At 36.1% G+C, this 22,470-nt stretch overlaps 2 protein-coding genes across 6 annotated transcripts; one reads left to right on the top strand and one right to left on the bottom strand.

Moving 5' to 3' along the window:
* The first annotated feature begins 549 nt into the window (after nucleotides 1–549).
* LOC126673901 (uncharacterized) lies at nucleotides 550–14,190 on the top strand. Of its 5 annotated transcripts, none has more exons than XM_056105123.1 (20): nucleotides 550–735; nucleotides 1,485–2,667; nucleotides 2,748–2,905; nucleotides 3,006–3,347; nucleotides 3,453–3,758; nucleotides 3,843–4,565; nucleotides 4,648–5,160; nucleotides 5,327–5,821; nucleotides 5,917–6,576; nucleotides 6,743–7,444; nucleotides 7,539–8,060; nucleotides 8,350–8,580; nucleotides 8,871–9,032; nucleotides 9,102–10,043; nucleotides 10,272–10,541; nucleotides 10,629–10,745; nucleotides 10,834–12,561; nucleotides 12,669–12,794; nucleotides 12,880–13,080; nucleotides 13,328–14,190. In XM_056105123.1, the coding sequence occupies exons 1-20, from the start codon at nucleotides 691–693 to the stop codon at nucleotides 14,021–14,023; spliced, it is 10,122 nt and encodes a 3,373-aa protein (XP_055961098.1). In that variant the 5' UTR covers nucleotides 550–690; the 3' UTR covers nucleotides 14,024–14,190. The 5 variants fall into 5 exon arrangements, with proteins under 5 accessions (XP_055961098.1, XP_050224170.1, XP_055961097.1 ...); XM_050368213.2 differs by having other exon boundaries at nucleotides 551–735; nucleotides 3,018–3,347; nucleotides 12,871–13,080; XM_056105122.1 differs by having other exon boundaries at nucleotides 551–735; nucleotides 3,453–3,752; nucleotides 12,871–13,080.
* A 493-nt stretch (nucleotides 14,191–14,683) lies between these two features.
* On the bottom strand, nucleotides 14,684–20,427 carry LOC126674145 (pescadillo homolog). Its single transcript, XM_050368538.2, has 13 exons — nucleotides 20,253–20,427; nucleotides 20,086–20,171; nucleotides 19,741–19,989; nucleotides 19,487–19,612; nucleotides 19,293–19,377; nucleotides 19,097–19,207; nucleotides 18,687–18,780; nucleotides 18,276–18,556; nucleotides 17,098–17,205; nucleotides 16,861–16,982; nucleotides 15,909–16,125; nucleotides 15,423–15,629; nucleotides 14,684–14,891 (listed from the first exon to the last, which is right to left on the bottom strand). Exons 1-13 carry the CDS (start codon nucleotides 20,283–20,285, stop codon nucleotides 14,811–14,813), a joined length of 1,800 nt encoding a protein of 599 aa, XP_050224495.1. The 5' UTR covers nucleotides 20,286–20,427; the 3' UTR covers nucleotides 14,684–14,810.
* Between the last annotated feature and the right edge of the window lie 2,043 nt (nucleotides 20,428–22,470).

The following is a 22,470-nucleotide window of genomic DNA, read 5'->3' as shown; positions in this document are numbered from 1 at the left end:
TTAATTTTTCTAAAACCGAACTGAATCGAGTTTATAAGGATATAAAAGATTTCACATAACCAATCAATCAAGTTAATTTTTTTGATCCGGTTTGTATTAAACTAAACTGGATCATTTTTACGTCCCCAACCAAACCAAACCGATAACATTTTCTAAAGAGAAATCATCAAACCAAACATCAACAAATATGTTAGTTCGAATAATTCAATTTTTACACACTCCTATTTTCCGCTATCGGAAAACTTTAATAGTAGTGTTTAGCATCGTATTTGGTTCGAGGTAGTAATAAAACGTAATATAGTATAATCATCTCTGTAATTGTACTTATACAAGTGATTTTATTAGATTATGTACCATTAAGGTAAACCAAATGTAGTCTAAAAGGAATAATGTATGATCTACTCTAATGTTTAAGTATGCAAAATTTACTAAATATTGTCTTGAGTCACTAAGGCATGTGAATGGACCATAATACATATCTTGCCAACTCAGCAATAATATATATATCAAGTGGCATTTTGTCACTTACTTAGCCTACTTTAGTAATGCAAACATCAGCCAGATTATTACAAGTACCTAATGAATGATCCACATATTTAAAAGTTGAGGCAGTGAAGAAAATTCTGCATAAAATAGCCATTTTATGTGAGATTAGATCAAGAAAACTTGCTAATAAAGTAGAGCTTGTAAATGGCTACTGAAGCTGATATTAATCCAGAGCCTCTACCTTTGATGGTATGTAATTTCTGTGTTTTTTATAAATATATAATGATATGCAAAGATTGTTAGCTTCTATATGTCTACAATAATCAGAAACATACATGTAAAATATTTAACCACTCTACATCAGCAAAATAATGAATATATCAGAGCATGCTTAAAATATATGTGATCAGCAAATATATTTAGGTAGTAATTTATCCAACAATTTTTGAATTTTTGGTTGGTACGATTGCTTGAAATGGTATGAGTCTTTATGATCAAAACGCCTAGAGTTTGATCCTTGACAATACCATTTGATTAATTAAATCTTTGAGGATAAGTTAAAAGTGGTTTTGTACTAGTTCACGCTTCAAGTCTAGTCCGCATTTGCGTGAGAGTTGTGTTAGCAGATGATAAAATCATAGTCTAAGTTAACATCAGCTTGAGCTTTTGAACGGATTGGTTATTAAACAGTATCAAAATCTAAATAGGAAGATTCTGAACAAGATATTAGTTAATCATATTAGTAGTTACCAAAGACCTGATTGTTACTGTAATATAAATTGTTAATCTCTAGGCAAGTAAAGTGTATCAGTACTAATCTGTTGAAATCTTTTACCTGGATGATCAAGTTCACCTTTAGTTTTCTTATGCCTGACATGCATGCTGAGACAGCAATTTAAGCTTCTATTGAGTTGAAAAGCTCTAGTTAAAGAAGAGAGAATATATATATATATATAGTTTACATGAATAAAAGAATGCATGTTGTTTCGTTTATGTAGGAAAGCGGAGTTGCCAGACACTCGAACCCAGCAGAGTTTGACTACCATTCTCAAACTGCTGATTACCTTGTAAAATCAGAAGCAATTGTTAGTACGGAGGTTGAAACTACGCATAGTAGCTTCGAAGCAAATGCTGGAGCAATGGAGGATGTGAGTTTTTCTGAATCATCCTTAATTGCCAAGGTTCTTGAAGAAGAAACTAAGGAAACCAAGGTGAGCTCATATCCAAAGAAAGAATCTTCAGCTCACACCTCTGAGAATTTGGAGAGTACTATTGAAACAAAAACAAGTACGCGCCAAGACAATGTGATTGACAAGGATTTCGATTTGGAGCAACAAATTATAGAAAAAGTTGAAGAAAGCTCCTCTATAGTGGCAACAAGTCCAGACATTCAGAAAGATGGCGGTGTAAGCTCTGCGATTGTAAATAATTTGGATGAGGAAGTTGAGGTTCCATCTGTGACATTGGGAACAGAAAAGTCGAGCAATCAAGAAGTTGGGTTCGAAGCAGTAGACAAATCAGCAGAAAACTTCATTACAACAAGCAATGTGGCAAGCCAAGTCACCAATGACTCGAATGATTGCCCCGTTGAACAACTTGCAGATGAAACCAAAGAGAAAGATAATGTGGAAAAATCTTCTTCCTTGCAAGCTGAAGAATCGTGTTTGCAGGAATCCGATAAAACTGAGATGTACAAAGTAGTCTCAGAAACTTGTCCAGAAGATGATGTCAAAATGAGTCGAGAAGAGGAACAACAGATTGAAAGTGTTGATAAAACACCTAAGTTTGATATCATTGGAGCTGAAAAAGTTGCTGAAGAGATAAATTCTGAAGAACAGATTCACAGCCTGGTCACAGAACCGGTGGAGCAGGCTGTCTCTGAGGCAATAGCAGAAAAGAGCAAGGATAGTCCACCAACGGAATTGCATGAGAAGATTGAAATTTCCAAAGTTGAGATCCCAAACATAAACGAGGATGAGTCGAATGGAACTCATCCTGTAGAGCAAGAAACCGTCTTGGTAAAAGAAAAAGAGCTGGTTAACATTCCATTAGAAACACCGGTAGTAACTACAGAATCAATATCGAAAGAGGTTCACGGATCAGACTCCAAACAAAACTTAGACACGACAGCTGCTGAAAAGAGCATAGCAGAAGAAATTAAGGAGGAAGCCTCCAGGACAGGTATACATACTTTGTCTACAAGTGAGTAAAATTCATAATCATTGGTATACTTCTAAAATGAAAGGGAAAGAAAATGTCAGGTTCTGTAGGTGACAACTCTGAAAAGTATCAAGCTGACGAAGTTGGCAATACTTCCTTCCTTCAAGAAACAAAGGAGCAAATTGTTCATGAAGCAGAAACACCATCGAAGGACGAAGTAGAACGAAATGAGAAGGCCAAAAGTATCGCAATTGAAGAGGTGATAAATGTAGAATTTTAATTTGTTTAGGTCTTTTTCTATAATCATTAAGCTACGTCTACAATCAATTCAACGTCTTGCTTGTTGACATGAAAGTTAGCATCTTATGCAGTTTGTTGAGGATTCCAAGAAAGAAAGAACAGGAGACAACATTGCACAAGATACAAGTGAGAATGATCAAACCCCTAACGAAACTGTTCCAACACCACCGGTAGATAGGATAGCTTCAAGTGAACCTTCTGAAACAAATGTGTGCGCCCAAGTTGATACAGGTGCCATTGAGAACAGCAAAGAAGCATTTGACATACAGGAGGAAGAGAAGCCAACAGATGCGGTAAAAGGTGAAGAAATCGTAAGTGAGAACAACACTAAAAGCCTCTCAGAAAATCTTGTAAAGAATTCTCATAATGATGATGACAATGCTGGGAAGTCAAGCACAGAGGTTAATGAAATGCTGAAACCATTCAACTGTTAGTTGTTATTGTATAGACGCGCTTAGCTGCTCAAGAAAATTTTTCTTTTTCAAACTGAAAGTTTATATATGCAGATTCTTGAAAAGCCTGAGATAGATGCAAAAGTTGATGGCATTTTAACAGAAGCAAAAACGAGCGATGAAAGCCCTGACTCCCTTAAAGACCATGAAAATCAGCAAACTGAAAACTTAACTGTGCACCAAGCTTCCAGAGAGGATGGTTCATCGAGTCAAAAGTATGAAAGAGAGACGGATGCTAAAAAAGATGAAGTTTTCATAAATGAGAGCAATATTAAAAGCTATTACCAGGAATCAGTTGAACCTGATCCTGATAAGAATGTCCAGAATGATAACAGCACTGCAGAAAAACCAAATGTAGAGGTTCTAATGAAAACTAAGCCATCTTATTCATTAAATTTCCGTAAGCTAAACGTAGAGGCTCATGCAGATTTTTGTACAATGCAGATTTTAGAGAAGCCTGACACAGCAAACACAATTGATGATACCAAGATAGTAGAGGTTGAGGAACACCATGAAGTGATATTGAAGGGTGAAGAAGGTATCGAACAGATATTGGAGAAGAACGAATCAAAAGAACACATTGAACAGCAATGGAATGTGATGTCTGTAGAGACAGAGGGAGCTTCGTCGAGTCAAACAGACGACAATGCTGTGGAAGATGGACGTGAGAAACCTCTATGCAATGAGAGGGAGCTAGAAAAGGAAAAAGATGAAGACATCATAAGTGAGAGTCATACTGAAAGACTCTCATATGAATTTGTTGCAGAAAATCCTATAGTTGAGGGTTCGCCTGTAGAGGAAATACACGAGAATGAATCTCTCATCAAAAAGGATGATGATGGGAAAGAAAAATCCGGGCTATCAGAAATTGAGCACAGTGAGGTGATACTGACGGAAGGCAAGGATTTAGAACAGAAATTGCAGGAAAATGAACATGAACCTGAAGTAAAAAATGAACAAGCATTGGAGGTGATATCTGCAGAAATGGAGGCAGGTGATTCAACTCAACTAAGCAATAATGTTGTAGAAGAAGAAGTAGAAAAGAAAATAGAAGAAGAAACCATAAACGAGAGCAATGTCGAGAGCCTCTCAGAGGAATCTGTGGTAGAAGATCCTGTTAAGAGTTTCAACACAGATGACAACTCCACTGAGCAGTCAAACACAAAGGTCAGAATGAAACTCTAAAAGCTATTTTATCAAATCAGTTTCAGTTTACAATTTTGATACTAGATCATAGTTGCTCTTGCAGATTTTGGTGGACTCTGAGGCAGCAAGAACGGGTGATAACGTTTCACATGAAACAAATCGGAGCAAAGAAAGCTCCGGTGTAATTTTGTCATCATCACAAGCAAAAGAAGTAGAAAACCTACAAGACGAGTGTAAGAATATTCCAGAAGAATCTTCAATCGAGGATGAGCATAATACCGAGCCAGAAATACTTAAAGTCCAAGGTGAGAAGGAGACATTGAAGAGTCAAGAAGACATAGAATCAGCGGAAGCAGAGTTGCCTAATGTAGAGCATGAGAGCATTGCACTTGAGGCAAATCAGAATAATGAACCAGGAGAAATTATTGAATCATTACCGGAAGTGATTGTAGTAGAAACCAAGGAAAGCATGTTGAGAAACAAGGATACAGATGATGTGATCCTAGATGACGTGACAGCCACCACGAATACGGAAGAAACAGTAGACTCAGAAAAGAAAGAAGAAGGTTATGCAGATACTGATGCGAGCAAAGTTGAAAAACTTCCAACCTCTGAGGTACTAATAAAAATTAATGTAACAAACTACTGATAATTTCCCATCTTTTTCGTGGAACAAACTTTGTTTCTTGGCAGTGGTTCAGCATAGTCTCAGTATAATCACTTTGATTTTTTAACTAGTCATGTTTATTTTTAACAAAGCTGAAAATTCTTATGTGATACAGTTAGATAAGGAGACTACCCCTGCTTGCCTGAGTGAAGACACCGAACAAGAACCTGAAGAAAACAATGAACAAGCATTAGAGGTGACATATGCAGAAATGGAGGCAGGTGCTTCAGTCCAACTGAGCGATAAAGCTGTAGAAGAAGAAGTAGAAAAGAAAACAGAAGAAGGAACCATAAACGAGAGAAATATCGAAAGCCACTCACAGGAATTTGTCGCAGAAGATCCTGTAAAGAATTTAGAACAAGCATTGCAGAAGGTTGAAGAAGGAGAAAATATTGAGCATTCAATAACTGGGCTATCTGCAGAATTTGAGGCTGGTTCTGTTACTGCACTGGCTAATAACCCTGAAGAAGAGATAGATTCAAAGGAATCAGAGTTGCATAATGTAGAACATGACACCGAAGAACATGTCGAAGATGATCAATCTGTTGAAAAAGGAACACTTACAAACTTTGAGCATGAAGAAAGTAATTCTGAAGTGTCCCACAAAGAGGTTCGTTAGTGTGTGTAACACCTAAAAACATAATGGCGTCTGAAAATTTTGTCTGTAGTCTTGTTTCCTGACCAGAAAGTTGGTTTCTTTTGCAGATTTTGGAGTCTAGAACCGCTAAAACAGGCGACAGCATTGCACTTGAGGAAAATCAGAATGATGAAAGCACCAATTCAAATGAGCCAATGATCCAAATTAAACAAGATAAGAGCTTACAGGATAAGGACATAGATCAAACAGAAACTTTTCCCAATGAGAAAAAGGAAGATGATGGATCTTCATTCCATGCTAGTGAAGACAATGACAGCGAAACTAAGGTAGCAGAGTCCGCTGAGAGCAGCAAGGAAATATCAAATGACGAAGATAATATAGCACCAGAACTGCAAAAGAAAGAACCAGAAGAACTCGTTACATCATCCGATGTGATTGCTGCAGAAACAAGGGAAATCGTGTTGAGTGAAAAGACGGATGACCATAATACTGAAAAAGCTTTATTCAAAGGAAATGAAGCATCCTGTGAAGAAAATCTGGAAACTACAGTACAGAAGAATGAGGCAGAAGAACTTAATGAAATATTACCAGAAGTGATTAATGCAGAAACCGAGGCGAGCATGTTGAGCAACAAGGATACTGACATTGTGATCCCAGATGAGGTGATAGCCACCCAGAATTCAGAAGAAACAGTAGACTCGGAAAAGAAAGAAGAAGGTTATGAAGATATCGATGAGAGCAAAGTTGAAAAATTTCCAACCACAGAGGTACTAATACAAATAAATTTAATAAGCTAATGATAATTTCCCATCATTTCCATGAAACAAGCTTTGTTTCTTGGCAGCGGTTCAGCATAGTCTCAGAATAATCACTTTGATTTTTCAACTTGTCATGTTTATTAGTAACAAAGCTGAAAATTCTTATGTGACACAGGTAGATAAGGATGCTACACCGGCTTGCCTAAGTGAAGACGCTAAACAGGAACCTGAAGAAAAAGAACAAGCATTAGAGGTGATATCTGCAGAAATGGAGGCAGGTGCTTCATCCCAACTGAGTGATAGCACTGTAGAAGAGGAAGCAGCCTCAAATTCAGTCAAGGATACATCGGAAACAGTTGATCATCTTATTGATGAAACGAATAAGAAACATGACAACTCAACTCTTGAAGCTTCATCCATAGGAGAACAAGAAAGTATGGCAAGTGAGAACCGAAGTCCGCCAGAAGCTTCAATTTCTGAAAAAATAGATGAAGCCCTGAATTCTCCGAAACCCGAAGTAGAGGATGAGAATAACACCGAGGGAGATATACTTAAAGTCCAAGATGAGCAGGAGAAATTGAAGAGTGGAGAAGATTTAGAACAAGCATTGCAGAAGGTTGAACAAGGAGGAAACTTTGAACAGTCAATTTCTGGGCAATCTGCAGAATTTGAGACTGGTTCTTTTACTGAAATGGCTAATAACCCTGAAAAAGAGTTCGATTCCAAGGAAGCAGCGTTGTCCAATGTAGAACATGAGACCAAAGAACATACCATAGATGAACCAAATATTGAAAGCCTCCCTAAACAATCTGTTGAAGAAGGAACATGTGAAAACTTCGAGCATGAAGAAAGTAATGCTGAAGTGTCGCAGGAAGAGGTTAGTTAGTGTGTGTAACACCTGAAAATATATGGCCTCTGAAAAATTTGTCTATAATCTTGTTTTCTGATCAGAAAGTTGGTTTCCTTTGCAGATTTTGGAGTCTGTGATGGCTAAAACAGAAGAGAGCATTGAACTTGAGGCAAATCAGAATAATGAAAGCACCAATGTAAGTCGTCCAATTGTCGGAATTGAAGAAGATAACAACTTACAGGATAAGGACACAGATTCAGCAGAAACTTTGCGCAATGAGAAAACGAGGGATGATGGATCTATATTCCAAGCTAGGAAAGATGCTGAGGTAGTAGAACTTGGTACTTCATCTGATGTGATCACTGCAGAAACAAGGGAAATCATTTTTAGCGAAAACACTGATGACCATAATACGGAAGAAGCTCTATCGAAAGAAAATGAAACATCCTGTGAAGAAAATCTGGAAACTACAGTACAGAAGAATGAGCCAGAAGGGATTAATGGAGAAACCCAGGCAAGCATTGTGATCCTGGACGAGGTGATAGCCACCCAGAATTCAGAAGAAATAGTAGACTTGGGAATAAAAGAAGAAGGTTATGAAGATATAGATGAGAGCAAAGTTGAAAAATTTCCAACCACAGAGGTACTAATACAAATAAATTTAACAAGCTAATGATAATTTCCGATCTTTTCCTTGAAACGGGCTTTATTTCTTAGCTATGTAGCACGGAAACGCAAACTCATAAACAGAAAACAGTCAAATGACATATTAGTATAGGTTAAACATATAGAGTTTTGAAATTTCAGAAGCGTTTCCAAAAACAGAAATAAAAGTCAATACTTAAGACTCGAGAAGTTTCATTGCAACATAGTTTATTCTTCCACTTGTCATGTTTATTCTTAACAGCCCTGAAAATTCTTATGTGATATAGGTAGATAAGGATACTACACCTGCTTGCCCGAGTGAAGACACTGAAAAACATATCATCACAGGAGAGGGCATAACCATAGACATCTCACCACAAACTGAGAATCTTGAGCTAACTAGTATAGTTGAAGAAAATGCAAAACAAGCCGTCGAGGTAAATGTTGAAAAAGACCAGCCCACGGGACATGCTATGGTAACCGAAGATGATGTGAAAGAGGTAGTGACAAACGAAGAGGTATATTTAAATTTAATGCCTCGAAGCTTCATTGTGATCTGTGCTAGCGTATGTTGCACGGGAACTTTTCAGGGTCATACTTTCCAGCATTCTATTTTTTCCATTTCCAAAATGCTTCAGCAACTCCAAAACATTATATTTATAACCTATTCTTGTAAAAATCGTCGTTTTGCAGCATTCTATTTCAGCATTTTCCGGAGTTTTCATTTCCATCAAGTCTCAATTTTTTCATGTAGAATGTTTATCCTTTGCTTTTCTACTTCAACTGAAAAATTCTAACATTCAATTAGATTCAAGAATCTACAAAGAATGAAGATATTGAAGAACAGGCCATAGAGAAATGCCACATAATTGAGGACAACTCTGAGGTTCCAGCAAGTCAAGTACAGGCTGAAAGTTCATTAAAGAAGGAAGATGCAGATCAAAATGATACAGTTCAGCCAAAAGAAGAGGTCAGCTTAATTTTTACCAAATGATTACGTGTTTGGAGCTTCTTACTTACAGATCCACGCGTTTAACAGATAAGAGACCACAGTTCCGAGGTTACAGAAGATATTGCAGCAGTAGGTAGTGAGGTAGCAAAAGATTTTGATACCGGGAAGGACAAACAACAACCAGGTGTTGTCCTCTATCCTCTGAAAGCATCCGAAGAAGAAAACCTGCAAACGGAAAGCAATGAGCGCCTCGTCGAAGAATCTGTTACGGGAGTGACAGAAGAAATGAGCTTTAAAGAGGCTGTACAAGAAGATAAAAGGCAGTTAGAAAGCTCTGGCACTGACACTCAAGAGAAGGAACAAATAATGGTGAATACCGAAGAAGCTATACTGAATAATGCCGATGCTGATGGTAGACAGGATAATGTTCTGGTTGAGAGTAAGGACTGTGAGACTCCAGCAAAGGCAGATAAAGATGAAGAAGATATAAAGCATGGAATCCAGAACAAAGCTGTAATCGCAGGAAATGATGATGAAAATGAAAGAATCATAAGCGGAACGCCTTCGGAAAAAATATCAAATGATAGCCCAGTACAACACTCTGAAATGTCACCAAACGTTTCTGAGCTTGTGACCAACGAAGACAGCAAGCCAATAGAAGCAGATTCAGCAGAAGATACAGCAGCAAATGAAATCAGAGAAATTTCTCTGATTTCTTCACAAGCAAGTGAACCAAACCATACTGAGCATGAGAGCACAACTGCAAAAAAGGCATCTGAATTGGGATTTATAGACACTGAAAAAGAGAAAACAAATGAAGAAGCTAAGATATCAAAAACCTCGGAGGATGAGGAAGCGTCGAATATAGAAGAAGAGGCATTGAGAAGTACTGAATCAATTAATGCTAACACGAAACAAGAAATCCTAGAAGAAGCAAACTTGACCAAGGAATTTGAATCATTAGAGAAAGAAGCAGTCCGAGAGAATGAAACAGCCGAGATCAAAAGCTATGGATCTCCAACTGAAGAGGTCAGATCAGTACTTTTACTTCTTCTTTTGCATGACAAACAAAAAATAACTTATTAGTTAGCTAAAGTAATTAATTATTCTCAATTCATTAAGCTGCAAATTAAGTAGATACTGGTCATGATGCCTCTAAAATGCAAGTCATGATGCCTCTAAAATGCAAGTCATGATGCTAAATGTTCTTTTAGAAGTATCACATCTAGCATTCTAATGACTATCATTGTGCTACAGAATACTGAATCCGCTGAGTCTAGCAAGAAGCTTGAACATACTTCAGAAATCATGACAAGAGATGTGAGCGACCAGATAATCCTTGAGACAGACCAAATTACAGTTGAGGAATACAGTATTTCTGAATCTGTTGAACAGAATCCTCAAGAATCTCAAGAAAGTCGGGAATGTACGGAAGAAAAAATAGAGTCGAAGTTGGAGGTTGAAGGTCAGATTAAAGAAACACAATTTGAGGAGGTGACTACAAAGGATGCAATGGAAACTCAAGAGGCAAGAAACAAAACTCATCATTAAGATTAGAAACTTACCTCAAATTTCTCCTAAGCTTAGTTTTTCTAAATTATGTTTTCCGAGCAGTTACAGGCAGAAATTGAAAAAGGTGATGGTGGTGAACAGATAAACCAATCTAACAAGGAAGAGAAAGACTTGAAGGAACTCGAAGCTGTGTTCATCGCAGAAGAAGGAGCCGACAAGGTTAACATGACAATATTGCTATTTGAAATACTATGCTTACTCTTCTACTGCTTTAATTTAAAGTTATTAACATCTTATTATTAATCAGGTGACAGATTCCATTTCTTTATCCACCGACTCCATTGAGCATACAGAAATAGCAAGTTCAGAGAATCCAGAAACCGAAACCATGGTGGAAGAGACACCAATTGTAAAAGAAAAGGCAGAAATAGAAGTAGAAGATGAAGGTGTAGCAAAGATTGTCGGTCTCTCCTCCATTGAACCAAGGAAAGACTCTGAAGAAGTGATCAAAGAGCAGATCGTAGAGGATAGAGACAGAGGTTATGACAATGAAAAGAAAACGTCTGTTGCACAGGTATCATTAGACTCTAACTTGGAAGAAATTCAAACAGATGACAAGCCGGATGAGGCATTTAATTTCCCCTCAGTCGAACCTAAGGAAAGTCAACAAGACATCATGCCGCGAGAAGAAAAATCCCCAAACTTCGCATTTCAGACACAAACTGATGATCATGAAAATGAAAAACAGGAGAATGTAGCTGTAGAAAATGCAGATGCAAATGACATTCTGCAAAGCAGTGGAACTTCTGATTTAGTCGGTGAATCCGAATTTCATAAAGTTGAAGAGCTTCCTGAAAGTGAAATTAACGATGAAATTGGAGAACCTTCTGAAATGTCACATAAGTCACCTGATGATGAAACAGTTGCAATAAGTGCAGTTGCTATTGATCTCACAGAGAAGATAGCAAACGAACAAGAGAAAGCCTCTCCAGAAATGATCAGTGAAGTACAGGATATAGAAACTAAAGCCGCTACTGAGAATTTAGAAGAGAATATGCAGAAGGTCTCCACAGAAAAGGCCGACTCATCAGTTAAATCTCTTGAAGTTGACATAGAAGAAGACAGATTCGAAGAGCATGAGGGAGAAGTTAAAGAAGAAATCGAAGAAGCTTCTGAAACAGGATTAGAGGCTCAAAGTCACGAAGCAGCTAGAAAGGATGAAGTTGCTGATGATCAAATTCTCCAAGAGGAGAAATATCAAGCAGAACCTTGTGCATTATCTTTGCAGGAACAGGAGCTTGTAAGTTCAACTAAAGTTGAGAAAACAGAAGAATTGCTAGAAAATGAACCGAAAGAGATTGAAGAGGTGTTCATACAAAAGGAAGACTCCAGCAAGCTCCAGGTCTCCAAATTACAGCTTGACAATCCACACGAAGCACAGGACGCAATAAGGACTTCAGTTGAAAATGAAGACAAGAAAGAAGATTCTGAATCCATTTTAGAGTCTACGTCAGAAGGACAAGAAGAAATTAAAGAGAAGGAAATTTTCTCTGTTCAGACCTATTCTGCGGAGACACCACAAGAGCAGACTCAGACACTGTCATCTGCACCACTTTCAAGTCAAAAGGAAGATGAAACTTCAGAGAAAACGAAAGAAATGGAGCCTAGAGAGCTTCAGCTTGATACAAATGAGAGTAAAGAAGAAATTAAAGAAGAATCTGAATTAGTATCCAAGTCTAACTCTGAAGAGAATACTACAGTTGCAGAATATGGATTTACTTCTGATCATCCTTTACCAACAGAGAAATCTGAAGAGCAAAATCAGACATCATCAGCCGGATTGCTTTCAGAAAAGCAAGAGCAAGGAATTTCAACTATAGCTGTGAGTAACGAAGAAAAAGTGATAGAAGTGCCAGAAGATGAAGGAAACGTGAAAGAGGAAGCAACCACCGTAAATTTGATGGCTGAAGAAAATCAAAGCGAAGGAGCAACTGCAGCGACACAGTTCACGCGTACTGAACTGACAAAAGAACAGGTCAGTTTGAAAAGAAACAATACTTTTCGTGTCTCGTACTTTTTTCTTTTACTTTATAGGAATTGTAAAAACAATTTGGAATATTTACTAAGCAAAACATACAACAGATCAAGGAGGAAAAGGTCGACGCAGAGAATCGTCATGCCATAACCATAGATGAAGTAGAAACTAAGGAAAGCCACGAAAAAAGTACAGGAGATAAAATAGTGACAAAGCAAATAGAAAATGAACTGGTAAGACTATATATATAATGAGCTATAGCTGTATTTATTTCCTAGTGTATACATAACTAATAAAATGCAAATGCAGCTATACAAGGAAACTGAAAAGGCCGATGCAAGCGATACAACTGATAAACAAATCAGCTTAGAAGAGGGAGCAGCTAAATATCCTCACCAGGATGTTGCTCAAAACGAGACTGTCAAAACGCCTTTACCATATGAGATAAGAGGTGAAGATGTTGAAGAAAAATCCGGGAGCCTGAATGGAATAACAAAATTTACAACTGCAAGAGAAAAGGTAAGATCATTCAAAAAGAAATCATTTGATTAATTAAATATTTGAACATAAGGTAAAGTGGATATGTGCTTATTCACATTTCAAATCCAATTTTCATTTGCACAAATGGAAAGATGGAAGGAAGAAAAATAATCCTAAAATCATTCCATTTCCAATTTTATAGAATGGTTTCTCACCGTTCCTGTCTTTTGATCAGAATCGACGAAAGTTTTTCTACTTGGAATCTCAAAATATTTAATCTTATCAGGAACTGGATGTAGAGACAGTTCAAAAAGATGGTACCACAAGCCTAGTGGAAGCCACCAACACCATCCCAAACATTCAACAGGAAGAGAAAATTCCTGATGGATTTCCGAAAACTCAGATATCCGGAGAATCGGAACCAGAGAAAATGATATCAGCTGTCAATAAAGACATTCCACAGGCTATGCAAGAACAGCTTAAGGAAACCTTACAAGTTACTGAAGCAGAAGGTTTACAGCCTGCAAATGCTACAAATGTCAATTCAGGAATAAACAAACACGAAGAACATGGAGCAGATGAAGAAGAAGAAAATGCAAAAGCAGCCAAGATTTCATTATTCGACATGATGCAGCAATCCACAAGAAAACCACAAGAGTATGCAGAATCGACAGGTTTGGAAGAACCAACTGCAGCAGCAACCAAAGGAGAGTCGGATAAGGTGAAATCAGACGAAGAAGAAGAACAACATCAAGAAGACGGAGTACTAGAGGGAGGAGAAGACGAGCACGAAAAGAATGACTCGGGCTCTGATGCTCCGGTAATAGTAGAAGCTTCAAAAGACATTGATATTAAAGTACCGCACAAGAAATCACATAACATTTTATCAGAAGTTGGATCAAAGGTCAAGCATTCCATTATCAAAGTCAAGAAAGCCATAACTGGAAAATCTTCTCATCCAAAGCAGCATCCACCAAAATGATATCTATATATGCATACACAACTTTTTTCATTGGCTTTGTTAATTTTTATTTATTTTTAATTTGAGGTGTGGTGTGGTGTGTATATGTATATATAGGCAGCAGACTGTACATTTTCAGATTCTTGATTTTTAATGATTGAGTTGAATATGGAGTGAGGTTTAGTACATACTTAATTTTTTTAAAATAAGAATTTTTATTTTCTTTTTCTGCAATATCAAAGGATTTTATAATCTCTAACACATCCACATACCGAAACGCGAATACTCATTGGGATTGAAGCATGAACAGCTATGATTTTTTTTTCTTTCCAACACATTTTATGATCTCTAACGCACTCGGCACATAAATATTCTTCAAGAATTATTGTTTTTTATATTAGTGTTTCAACTTCTTAAGTTATACTTTATCAAGCAAGGATCATCACTATGCTAAAAAGACAAAACTGAGCTTCATTTTATTTAAATTTCATTGTCATACTAATAAAATAAAAACAATAATTCTTGTAAACAATACAGTTTCCTATTTGGCAGCAAAATTGAAAATCATATAAGCGTTTATTTGATTTGGATTAATTATTCTAAGCTGCATAAACACCTATGTTGAAGATACAAACAAGCAGCAACAATTGCATTTAAAGAAACAAATCTGCTGTGGACCAATTCAAACAAAATTTAAGCCAATTTAAATAGGCATGGTCAAAATTCATATATGGTACAGTTTGAAGTTTAATGGTGAAACTCAAAGCAACTAAATGACACATAAACATCAGAGTGAAACTCATCATTTCTACTCAGATTTCTGAGCTTCAATTGCCTTTTTCCTCTCCTTGAGTTTCTTATTGCGAGAATCCTTCCTTTCATGGTTTTTCTGGATATAAAAAAATGACGAATCAGAAAGAAATGATGTAAAAGGAGATCAGGTAAAAGACAGCGGGTACTCGTGAGTAGAGGTGAGCATACGGTTAGTTTGGTTAAGAACCGGCCTATTTAGCTAAAATTGAATTAACCAAATTCCGTTATCACTTAAACCGAACCGATAAATTAACTAAAATCTAGAAGATGCAAAACCAAACCAGCCCAATTATTCGGTTAATTCGATAAAACCAATATAAATTTAAGGTAATTTAAAATAAATAAAATACATATAATATTCTACTATTTTGGTTAGCCTAATTTGAATAACTCTTGACAGTAATCAAATCAAATCTTTTGTTAACCAAATTTAATTAACCGAAATAGTGGACTTCCATTTTAAACAGCAAAACCGTGGACTCCAATTTAGAACACAGAAAACCCACTTTTTACTGACAGAATAAACAATAAAATCTTTAAAAAGAACATAAATTTATATGTTGCTTCCAAAAAAAATCAACAGAAAATACAGAGTAATCGACATCACCTGAATAGCCTCCAAAAGTCCCCTCTTTTTACGTGACATGAGTGTTTTTTGCATATTCTCCGTGTCATCAGCAATCTGCTGTATATTATCGAGAGGCTCTTTTTCCTCCACTGAGCTCTGCTTAATTTTCTTTGCTGCTGATGAATAAGATTGACCTTCAAGTTCCTTCTTTAGCTCTTCATGATACTGCTTTTGATGAGCCTCCAACTGCAATTTCAAAACATGGTCAGCTAGAGGAAGACGGAAAAAAAAGAAGACGAGTATCGTGTGTTCATATTAAAATTATATAAATTTCATAGAGAGCTAAGAAAATATAAACCAAACAAATTGGAGGTAATAGGTTCCAATGTATCGACTTGCAGGCAGGAGGAATTAAACACCTTATAGTCCAGCTATTGGATTACTATAAACTCACGTGTTAAATAAATATATCTACCATGTCGCCACTACTACAGAATTCAATGTTCAATTATAACAGCTATGTACCTTCCGCTTCCTCTCGGCAGCTTCAATAGCTTCTGCTCGACTGATGTAACCTTCAGCCAACAAAATCTGAGGGTTATCTATATCATTCCCAGCACCTGAAATTGGAAGAATTTCATTTTTGGACGCAGACTGCAGACGTTTGATGGTCTCTGCATAGTCTGGGACATAGCCTTCTGCTTCATTATCAACAAAAGGTGATAGGTGTGGTGGGGGAATTCTGTTGGGAGAGCCATAATGTTAGAAGTGAACGAATATTTCCTCTAAAATTGACTGAAGAAAAAGAAATAACAAAGGGTGCCAACAGGAGTGCCAGGCAAGCACACTAGACAAGTACAAAATGCAACCTATCAAATGTGATTGCACGAGAAGAAAGAACCATATCCTAATAATTCCTATACTCAACTTACAAACCACAAGGTAAGGAGTTTGTCAAATAAGCCAGTAATAGTAACAAAAATAAGGATCCATTTTGCTTCAATTAAAAGAAACCGTTAATCTGTCCTTCAAATCCTTAACCAATTTAGAGCCAGGACAGCACTCTTTTTCTTATAATCCGCCAATGATGACATATAATTCTTCTAATTTACTATTGCCTTCATTAAACCTTATAAAACTGGCAGTTCGGTTAATAGTTTGATCACGTTCAAATGACTCCTGGGCAAATAAACTAGTTATGTATAACGTCCAACTAAACAGTCCTTAATTGGCATCCAATCCTCCATGGAGATTGACAGTACTATCAGAAAATGAATTTGTTTAAAAGAAAATCTCAGGTTAAAATCAGCAGCATTAGATGCCACAAAAGTATACTGCATTTACAACAAGAGCCAACCAATTGATTGAGCGAAAGAAACTCTAGTTCAACATTTAGTCTTAGAGAGCCACGGACAGACATGAGCCAGTAATAGGCACCACAAGCAAGGAAAAACATTTTTCCATTTCCTAAAATTACCTTCCCACTAAATAATTCTCAGTTGGCAATATGATCCTAGCATTTACGCAATCATATATCCACTGCGGTTGAACATATTCTCTTGAAAGATATTTATGACCTTGGGTTGGTCTATCAACAATCTGCACAGATTAAATCATTCATTGATATTAAAGCACATTCCAGCAGATGAAAAGGATAAAAGCTCACATACATGGTTATTAAGCATCCAAAGGTACATATTTATGTATATCAAACCTGATGAGTAATGCTCTGGTCTGCTTCCTTGAATGGAGCCCCATCTCCTTCCCAAGAAATTACACCACCAAAAGCAGGAATAACAAAAAGCAAGGACTCGCGAGGAACCTGGAATAGATTTGTTAGTTAACTATAGAATCTAAGAGGAAAAATAAAGAAAAAAGGATTATAACCTCATTAATATAAACATACTGCCCAACAAAATGAATTTGAAGATCTTTGCAAACTTGGAATCAATAGGGATAAAATTAACAAGCATCATCTGTGAGCAGATAGGGTTGCTGTAGGTATAAAAGTGCTATTGCATTTTTTTGAATTAATTGATTGAAATTTTGCATGAATGGTTTTTTTCAAACCTGCTTGTTTGAAAAGCATCTAGCTACCTACTTTTTTTTCAGGACAGCAGTTTTGAAAGCCCTATAAACTAAACAAATTAAAAAATCTGTTGGGAAATCACTTCTTTCAACCTCGATGTATTAACCACAAATACTAGGTCCCAATTTTTTTTCATGTATTATGATGAACAAAAGAGAGAGAACTACACGGTAAAAAATTTGGTTAAATTCCGATAGGTGACTGTTACTTTGTAACATTCAGAAAGTCTGAAAGTGAAAAATACAAGAACAAGGCTTATGCAAGGAAGGAGACATCTTCTGCACTCTAAGCAAGATCAAAATATAGGTGGTATAAAATGTATGAATCTCAAGATAATACAAGAAGCACATAGCTGTTAGTCTCCAGATAATACAAGACATAAAGTTGCAAAAAGGTTCAGAACCCCGAAAAACATATCATGCTAACAATAACATGAAACTTCATCTGTAAAACCAGTGAACACTTGAGGTTGAGAACAGAAAAAAAAATACAAAATACTTTCTGAAGTTACAGACTTGCAGTATTCCATAAATCAAAAACCAATAAAACTAGTATCAAAAACTATGGGAGTAAACAACAGGTGAATGCAATTTTGAAACTTCAAAACAGATAATAAGAAGTATCTAAACAACACATAGCTATATTGAACGGGATAATGGAGGTATCGACCCTAGTCTTGCTCAGGACTTTGTCAGAAGCAGGTTCAGCCGTATATACTAATAAACACAGAAACTTTACCATCCAACTTCAGCAAATGACACCAGAGACACTTTGTAATTTTAGTAATAAACAGTATAACTCACCTCACGACTCAGGAAGAGCTTCATATTTCTAAACAGCTTCTTACAATCTCTTGTTTCTTGATCATCTTCATTTTCAGCCTCAGCATCCCGAACAAGGTGCATCAAAGCGCCAGGTTCATTGGTCGGAAGTTGATGATGAAGTTGGGCAAGTCTTACTTCAGACTCCTCATTTTCTGTTGCCTCTACCTGAGCCTTAACTTGCTCTGATGAACTGGGAACTTTAGGTTCCTCCACAGACATGCTAGAGTGAGCATCAATATATCTTGAGAGTGCATAAAGACCTGCAGAATGACGACATAAATTCACCATATAGCACAATATGCAATAAGATTGTTACAGCATATAACACACAATTTAAACATGCATATAACTTGAAAGAATATATTTATTTCATCTTAGGTTTAGTAATACCTGCTGCTAAAGCTTCCAATTTAGGATCAAGAATTGGAGGATATGCCACATTTATAGAATGGTAAAGCCTAAAATTGACAAAGCCGAGAAGATTCTGCACCAAGAAATAACCAAGTGTTAAAAGGATAAGCTATGAAAAGGAGTGTAGTACCTTAAAAACATATTTGGAATCTTTGGAGGTTGTTCATCGCTGATGGTACAAGAGCTTAATAAGTATTATAGTAAACTAACAGTGATACATCTAAAACAAAACATTATACCAAGAAATTCCCATTTGAAAAAGGGAAAGGTTCATATGAACAGAAATATTGACATGTTCCAACATTACATGACACCAACAACATAAAACAGATTATAAGTAATTAACAGTAGGGGAAATCCAAATTGGAGCGGCATCATTAAATTTTCACCTGGTAAAGCTCCACAAATGTCAACAAGACACTGTAATTGACATCATCAGGCAAAACTTGCTGCAATGCATGAGGGGTCAACCATGTAATCTTTTGACCCTCAACCTCGGCCTTCAAAAGTTTGAACAATAAATAAGTTTTAGACATAATTAAATACAAGAGGATTAAAAAGAGACAGGAACCTGAATTAGTCTACCTGATAATATATGCCCTTTACAGAAACAAAAACCTTTCTTAACTTATGAGTGCGGACTACATAAGCTTGCCATTCATGACTCAACCTAATAAAATATAAACAAACAATAAAAAATTAGCCATGTATACATCATACAGATAACGCAGCACTAACATTTCCCAATCTTATCGAATAAAATATTTTGAGAAAGCTACCTCCGGCAGTTATGAACACATTCCACGTCAATTTTCAATCTTTCTGTAGCAGGTAACACTGCAAACAGGTGCACCATTGTAAGACAATCATCCAAGTCTCTAAGTGCATCAACAAACTTGGGATACCTGCAACACCAACATTAAATTCGAGTCGCTAATTATGAACCAGATCAATCAAACTAAACAGCTGCAGTCTTAAGACATTCCTAACATAATATAAAACACTTGACTTGAGTAAAAACTTTTTCCGGAACCTTTGTTGAATGACGCGATCAAAAGTAGGAGTAGGCTGACGAGTTTGAAGACGACGAGCTCGATCAATATCTTTCTTAGCCAAAGCTTTCTTAACTTTCCTCTCATAAGCCCTAATTTCTCTAAATTTCTCGAGCAACGGCTCATGTAGAAGATAAGCAATATCTTTGACATGGTAATACGTGTGATTATTCCCTTTCACTTTCTTCTTCGGCTCCCGAGGAAAAATTCCTTTCAAAATACATAATCTCCTGCAAATACAAACACAACGGTACACTCATAATCTCATAAACACAAACACACAAAAATAAGAAGAATTGAAACTGTAAAACGCGGCCGTTTTGTACCTGAAGAGTGAGAGAGTGCACTGCAGCTGCTTGACGGCTTGTGACCTGGTGATGAACCTGGCGGCGTTGCCTTCCTTCTTCTTGCCCTGGAGAGTCGAATTAGAGGTGTAATTATAGCGTTAATTGAAGATTATTAGCGATTAATTAAGGGGTTTGATTGTACTTACAGGAGGTCTGTAATGCTTAATCTTCTTTGTCATGGTGGCTGCTCACAAGCTTCACTCTGACAGAGTGTTGAAGAAGAAAGGAAAAAAAGAATAGAAGAGGTTTAACGTAGAATTTTTGGGTTTTTGCTAGAGAAATTACCCTCTATGCCCCATTTTTTTGAAACATTTGCGAAAAGGCAAAACCCCATACGGAGGCTCATGTACTATACTATTTTTGTTCAAAAAGCCTCTATTCCAAACTTATTCACATTCAGGTTCTCATACTTGTCAAATTCCGATTATAACACCCTTACTTGGACGGAATTCAGCAAGTGAGCATCACACACGTTATGTGAGAGTGTAAAAAAAAAGATTGCATGGTTTTTTTAACTTTTAACCCCTATGACTAGACCTGGCAATTCGTGTCTGCGGGTCATAAACGGGTCAAACCCGTTTAGACACGAACACGATTAGCCTAAACACGAACACGACACGATTATTAATCGGGTTTGATATACAAAACTCAAATACGACACGGATATTACATGGGTTACACGACACGTATAAACACGTTTATCTAAACGTGTTAATGTATCAACCCATTTAAAGTGACACGTTTAAACCCGTTTAATTATTTAACTACTTTTTTAATTTATTTAATATAATACTAAAAGAATTATTACTAAATTTTGAGATAAATACTATTTTAATTGTATATAATATAAATAATTTAATTAAAATTAAAAATTTAATAACATTTAAATTATAAAAATAAATAATATTCCATTAAAACTAATTAACCATGTTTAAACGTGTTTAAACGGGTTAGGCGTGTATAACCCATTTAAACACGAAATTAACCGTGTCATAAACGGGTTGACCCGTTTATGACCCAAACCCGTTTACACCCAAATTCGTTTAATTTCGTGTCGTGTCGTATCATTTAATCGTGTCGTATCTAAAATTGACAGGTCTACCTATGACTAATGAAAAAAATACACATAAAATATAAGGACCTTTAAATAAATTTTTCCTTTTCTTCTCCACTTCATCTTCTACAATATAAAATTTCTGGAGAACACAACAAATTCAGCCTTAATATACATGTGTGATAAAAGAAACTGAAAAAAAATTTATTCCACTGTAAATAACAATCATAACCAAAAACTGCGAAAAAAAAAGAGATCATTTATCCTAAAACAAATTGAAAACATGCGAACAAAGTAGAAGGATAAGCATAAACCCAGCAAATAAAAGAGAAAGAACCACAATCAGAATAACCACAAGAGCTCCTCTTCTTTGAAGAAGATCCATGATAATTAAAATTAAAAAAAAACTCAAAAACCCAAATTGTAAAATTTAACCAATTTCTGGGTTAAGTACATGAATCAGCAAGAATTGAACAATCCAATAAAAAATAACAATACCCAGACGAATGAATTGAAATTGGAAGTTAAAAAATCATGGATTCAATAGTATAGAAAAGAATTAACTTTGAAGGTTTTATTAGAAAAGAGAATCCCAAAGTTGGTTTTTTTTTTGAAAGGAGGAAATATTAAAATCTCAAAACGTTAGTTAAATTAATTACTTTTCTGGGTATTTGAATGCCAAAATCACCGCAGAAATTAAATTTATCGATTTTGAATCCTTTTTATTTTGTCTTGAGGTGGTGTTTTAAATTCCAGTACGGTGGCTTCATATTACACTTGCTATGTCTCATACATTATTTTGCAGATTCTCCATCTTAGATCTACTAATCGGTAGAAAAAAAAAACCAGAAGAAAGGATAGTCTTGAGCAGGAGTTTTTTTTTGGGAATTTACAAGAAAAATTCAGATGATAATCCAGAAAAAGAAGTGAAGGATATCAAAAATTCAGACGAAAATTCAAAAAACCAAAAAAATCAGTTGCCGCTGGTTTTTTTGAATTGGGAGAGACATATGTATCAACAAGGAAGATGATGGCAAAAATGATAACTTTGCCATCAAATTTAATTTATTCTACAGTTTCTCATTAAGTTGGAATTTTGTATGAAATAAGTCTTCAAAATTGATGCCACGTATACCTTAATATCTGGAAATGAATGTCACATCAGTTTTTTCTATTAATTAACGGAGAGTGAGGCACACTTGCTGAATTCCGTCCAAATAAGGGTGTTATAGTCGGAATTTGGCAAGTATAAGGACATCAATGTGAACAAGTTTGGGGTAGGGGCTTCCTGAACAAAAGTGGTATAGTAC

This window comes from Mercurialis annua, linkage group LG3 (assembly GCF_937616625.2).
Source record: "Mercurialis annua linkage group LG3, ddMerAnnu1.2, whole genome shotgun sequence".
In the NCBI taxonomy this organism is placed as follows: domain Eukaryota; kingdom Viridiplantae; phylum Streptophyta; class Magnoliopsida; order Malpighiales; family Euphorbiaceae; genus Mercurialis; species Mercurialis annua.
The sequence above is the reverse complement of the archived record's forward strand: the minus strand, read 5'-3'. Positions and strand labels throughout refer to the sequence as shown.

Excerpts from the sequence above, each read along its gene's own strand:
- LOC126673901 (XM_056105121.1), top strand. The coding sequence starts at position 691 with ATGGCTACTGAAGCTGATATTAATCCAGAGCCTCTACCTTTGATG. Across the intron at positions 10,746-10,833 it reads CAGAAGAAGGAGCCGACAAG|GTGACAGATTCCATTTCTTT; the intron begins GTTAACATGACA and ends ATTATTAATCAG. Across the intron at positions 12,562-12,668 it reads CTGAACTGACAAAAGAACAG|ATCAAGGAGGAAAAGGTCGA; the intron begins GTCAGTTTGAAA and ends AACATACAACAG.
- LOC126674145 (XM_050368538.2), bottom strand. The coding sequence starts at position 20,285 with ATGACAAAGAAGATTAAGCATTACAGACCTCCT. Across the intron at positions 19,990-20,085 it reads TGCACTCTCTCACTCTTCAG|GAGATTATGTATTTTGAAAG; the intron begins GTACAAAACGGC and ends TTGTATTTGCAG. Across the intron at positions 15,630-15,908 it reads CTGCCGAGAGGAAGCGGAAG|TTGGAGGCTCATCAAAAGCA; the intron begins GTACATAGCTGT and ends TTGAAATTGCAG.